Raw genomic sequence first — 5,451 nt, 5'->3', positions numbered from 1 at the left:
ACAATCCAGAAGCATTTTTCAGGTAATTAAGAGTATATTTTCAAACACAGTCTATGCACAATACAATGATTCAGGCATATTCGAGGGAAATGAAAGCTAAACAAAACCTTGCTGAAACGTAATTGACGGTCTGCATGAAATCAACAGGACCACAGAAATGTTCAGTACTGGATCTCATTTTCTGTTAAGTACTTTCATAAAGGTAATTGAACACTAAAAGTACTTAGTATAAAACCAGAATTTGAATTCTTGACTTTTGTTCTGAAAATTTTTACTTTTAATATTTTAAACATGGAAAAAAATTGTGTTAAATTCTTCCACATACTATTTGTCATCCATTCATATATATATATATATTCATTCATGTATTTTTCTACTTTACTTCTTTACCAAAAATTGTGTGATGTCTGATCCATGCTTTGATGCCAGAGATTGTCTTCTCACCTGGCTTCTTTCCTTGGCTTGTCTGGCAGTTCTCTAAAAATAAAAAAATATGCATCGGTACATGTTAGGAAAAAAGCACTGGCTATAGAAGCTCAAAAACTCTTTGTATTGTCAGTCTGGAAAAATCTACATTCTGACTACACCCATTTACCAGTGCTTGGCCACTAGGGGGGTTCCCAAACCACGAGGCAGAGTACCCCAGCAGCTCTGGAAAGTGCCCTGAGGTCCTAGGTTCACTAGGACTACACTGGGAGGAGAAAACACACAACTTTGGGGGATGTCTTACTACCCAGTGAGACTCTCATCTGGGGACTGGGGAGGCCATGATTCTGCTCCTGCAGTGAGCTCATAAGGCATCTTGGGATTTCCCAGAGTGCAGTGGGTGGAAGGCCCATTTACCTCCTATTCTCTGGGCCCAGAAACCATTCCCAACTAAATAGACAAGTGGATGTAGAAAATAAAATGAGACCGAGAGGATATGGAAAATAAAATGAGACACACCAGAACTGGATTCTTCTGTTAATCCTACAAATAAAATTTTTCACAAGGCTCTGAAAAAGTAATTACAGAAGGTGCTGCATTTTCTTTCACTATTTCTTAATTCTCTTATAGGTCTTAAATTTACTAATAATTTGCACAGCTGAGAAATCAGGTGATTTTTTTCCTCCAATTGAAGTCCATGTGCATGTGAGGTGATCCACGTGGAAAAGGCTGGGAGAAAAAAGAAGGCTAAAACTGAAACAAAAACCAAAACCTGCCTACATGACATTATGTAAAAATGTAAAAATGTTTGCAAAGAAATTGTGGAATCTAAAATATTAAAAGAAGGCTAATAAAGAGCTCATACAATATGAACATTGGCAAAGGATCCAAATAGTTCTCAAAAGTATAAACATAATTAATTAGCATGTTTTAAAAACATCAGTGTCTTTAGTAAACAAAACAATAGCAGCCCATTCTTCTCCCACTGTATCAGTACCCACTGGTGCAGTTAAATGGGCACTCTGTTCACTGGTGGGCATAAATGAGTAAAATCCTTTGGAAAACAGTTTGGTGGTCAATTCCTATAACTGTCAAAAACATTAAAATACTTTTGACTCAGTGATTTTTTTTTTATATCTGAGAACCTATCTTAAAGACTGACCTTAAAAAGTAGGAAACGTTTTGTTTACAAAAAATGTGCTTGGTGGTACTATGAATAAAAGCAAAACAATTTAAACAACTTAACTATTCATCAGTACGGGAATGGCTAAGTAAACTACAGTAGTGATCGACTCAATAGAATACTGTATTATGCAGCCATTTTAGATAAATACATCACGAATGGTTGGAGAACATCCAAAAATGCTTAAATCTTGTGACAAGTAGGAAAAAAGTTGGATATAAAGTTGCATGTTAAATGTATGCTTCTTTCTAAGATTTTCTCAACAGGTAGATCCTACTACCTTTTGCTGGACTACCTGTTAAAAATTCATCCTGGTAGATAAACAATACTATGTCAGTTTTTCCCCTTCATTTTATGCAACAGGTAATTAATTGCTCAAAGATGTGCCAAGGTATTATAAATAGGTTTCATGCTTTGGCCAGTAATGCAGTCTTTGCACGTTGAGCTGAGTTGGTCCTAGATATAACTTATCAACGTCCTCAGATATTTCAGGACACCCTTAGCCATAGGCAAACATGTGTCAATGCCCCAATTCACCAAACTTCCAGTTTGAGGGTCTGGGTCTCTTCAAGACTGTGCAATATGTAAGTTGTATTCATTTTTATTTTCCTAGGTAGTGGTAAAAATTTCTTGGTCCTAGAATGAATTGAAAGGGAAGCAGCTTCTCTTGTATCCATGATTGAGAACTTACATAGGCCTTGAGAGGAAAGGCAAGTGTGAGGTGATGAAAGGAATGAAATGCTCTCAAATCTCAGACCAGGGATATAGATTCATCCACATAATCTTCCAGACGTGTATGCACAATTTCCCATTTGATTTCTCAGGATGGAGGCAAAGGTGTCTGTGCGCTTCACTGACCTCTTTGTGACAGACTGTGCAGAGAGTCTGCAGGTTGTCCAGGGAGCACTGTCCCCCTCCACTGTATACTGGCTTGATGTGATCCACCTGCCAGAAATGTCCTTCTGCTGGGTTTCTTATCATTTCATTTAGCTGCAGTAAGAACACGAGATCAGCAATTTTCAACATACATGTGGGAACTGTTGGTTTTGCATTGTGCAATCATGTTTATACAGCAAAATCATGGGGGAAAATGCATTAGGATGGCTTTTTACAGCTTTTATTGTGATTCGAAAAAAACCCTCTAGGTTAGCAATTTGAAAGTAATAAAATGTGTTTCTGAAAACGTTTTTTTCCCCTTACCTAATCTATTTTGAAAAAATTACAAGCAAGTATAAAATATCAAGACCTCTGACAGTTTGGGGAAAATTGGCTTTTTGTACCTTTAAGTTAGTTTATATATTCACTAAACCAAAACTGAGAAAAGAATAAGAACAGATTAAAAATTAAAAACTTCTCAATATTACTGACTCAAACAATTTTTAATTGTTCACCTAAATGCATGTGTCACTCTATCAATGGCAGTTTAATATCAATAGCTATCACCTGTAACTTTTACTCTAGAGAACTTTCCAAGTTACATGGACTAGGATGAGATTTCTAGAATAAGCCTCTATAATTTGCATATTTGAAATAAATAAAGATGTCCATTTAAAGTAGCTACTATTTAGCCCAGTCCATATACACATACTTTATATTTAACCAATGATGACTTACATTAAAATGGGATGTATTTTAACATTTTACCTGAGATAGAGTTTTACTACTCATACCATGGCAGTGCAGTTGTTTAAATATCACAAAGATGAGTATGACACTTGTTTTTATTTCCTTGGTCTTGGACAATGAAGAAATTATAATCAACTTCATGGACACTGGCCATGGGAACCCATGAATATTTCTAAAGCACTTTTAAGAAAACTTGTCAGGCACAGTGACCTGATCATCAGTGCTGGCCCATGAGGAGTCACAAGAGGCAGCAAGTTGGAGCAGTAAACTTTGTCCAGCTGACCGTTGTGACTGTCTGCCTTACTTTCTGTGCTGAGCCTCTCAACTTCCATTAGAAGATACATACCCAACTTTGTTTCTGAGGCTGACTTTGTTAGAAGCCACTATAAATGGCAGTTTTGTGCATCACGCAAATGGCACATTCTTAGGAAAAAATCCAGTTTAGTTTTGCCTTTTGGAACCAGTTCTATCTCTCTGAGCAGCCTCCACTCTGACAAACTCAATGATCCAGACGGTGCTTCTTTAGTTTTTCCTAGCAATTGCACAGCAAATCACTCGAGGCCACTCTTCAATATCTTAAACTCATCTCTTGAAATAATCACTCCCTTTCTGATGGATCCTCCCCAGTCTGAGCCCTGCGGTGCTCCTCATCCTAGAGTATTTTTGTTTTTGATGGCTGCTATGTTACTTCTGCGTTTCTGGACAGGCTGCTTTCAAGATGACCTTGAGTCATTTCACTGTGTGTCTTCTGGAAGCCTTCACACTGAGGCAGCAGTAGCTGGAGTCTGACTGACATCCCTGGGATGAATACAATATGTTCCTCACCAATTAGACCAAAGGATCTTTCAGGAACTCTGGATATCATTACAGAAATAGTGTATTTCCCTAGCTCTCAAAAGCATGTTAATTCATCTTTGCAGAGATGCTTATTAATTAATTCTATCATAATTCAGCAATACTGTACTAGGTAAATAAAAATATATAAGTTGTCTAATTAGCAGGAATTCATCTGATATTTTAGTGGGCAAAAAGTGGCTCAGGAGTGATCCTTTTAAAATTATGCACACTATAAAATTACACATTTTGCTTTAGTTTGAAATTTAGAATTGTTTAGATAATAAGATTAGAAATCTGATTGAGTTTTAGAAATCAAGTATTTATTATAGTGTTCTATAAGTAAAATTTTGTCATAAACTGGTCTATTATATTTTACAATGGAATAAATATATAAATCTCTCTATATATTTCCTTCTCATTGAACTCCATTTTTGGGGTTATCTGTTTCCCCCTTGTTATTCAATATTAGCATCATAAAAATTAGCACTACCAGATCACAGGTGCCTCTTGGTGCACTGCATCACCTTTCAGATCTTTTTCCAAAATAACTGGATCAGAATCTAATTAAGCCTCTAGATTTTATAATCATTATTCAGGAAATTGTGGGGATAGAAGAACATGTCAAACAACATGCTGAGGATACAGGGAGACAAATCCAGAATGTAAAAAATCCTATAGGCATATGATCCAGTTTCTTCAACAGTCATTGGTGTCAAAAAAGGAATACAGTGTTATTACAGATTAAATGAAGCACAAGAGGCATTATGATCAAATACAATATATGGGTCATATTTTGACCCTAATTTGAACAAAGCAACTGGAAAAAAAACATTTTTGAGACAATATGGGGAACCAAATATGGACTTATCATAATTAAGGAATTATAATTATGTTGGGTATGGTAACTCGAAGAAAGGAAAGAAGGAAAGAAAGAGGAAGAGAGGGAGAGGGAAGGAAGGAAAGAAGGAAGGAAGGAAGTCTTTACCTGTGAGAGATATAATGAAAGTATTTAAGGAGGAAATGAAGTGTTATCTGGAATATGAATGTTGTCTTTAAAATATTCCAGGAGAAAAAAAGAAGTGAGTCAAAGGACAAATGAAAACAAATAGCAAAATGATGAAAACTGTTAAAGCTGGGTGATGGGTATATGGAGTCACTATTCTCCCTACTTTTGCATATATATTTGAAAATTCCCATGTTAAAAAGTTAAAATATAAAGTTAGTGAGTCAATATTCATCACTTAGTACAATGCTGCCTTCTACCTGTCACATGATTATAATTTACCTGTTCTAGTGGAAGCTTTGTAGTCCAGGTAGCATCCAGAAGATTCTTCCTCTGACTTTTAGGGGCATCTCTCACACGTAAAAAGAGTTCTTGT

The 5,451-nt window shown here is 36.1% G+C and overlaps 1 protein-coding gene across 1 annotated transcript in view; it reads right to left on the bottom strand.

Moving 5' to 3' along the window:
* Positions 1-378: 378 nt before the first annotated feature.
* Positions 379-5,451, bottom strand: part of ZRANB3 (zinc finger, RAN-binding domain containing 3) — a 265,135-nt gene continuing 260,062 nt past the window's right edge. Inside the window, exons 19-21 of the mRNA XM_012650504.1 lie at positions 5,358-5,446; positions 2,468-2,599; positions 379-477 (exon numbers count right to left, since the gene is read on the bottom strand). Of these exons, the coding sequence (XP_012505958.1) occupies positions 379-477; positions 2,468-2,599; positions 5,358-5,446 (320 nt within the window). The remainder of the gene's footprint in view (positions 478-2,467; positions 2,600-5,357; positions 5,447-5,451) is intronic.

The sequence above is a fragment of the Propithecus coquereli genome, unplaced genomic scaffold (assembly GCF_000956105.1).
Source record: "Propithecus coquereli isolate 6110/MARCELLA unplaced genomic scaffold, Pcoq_1.0 Scaffold33, whole genome shotgun sequence".
NCBI lineage: Eukaryota > Metazoa > Chordata > Mammalia > Primates > Indriidae > Propithecus > Propithecus coquereli.
This window is presented reverse-complemented; position numbering and strand designations above follow the sequence as displayed.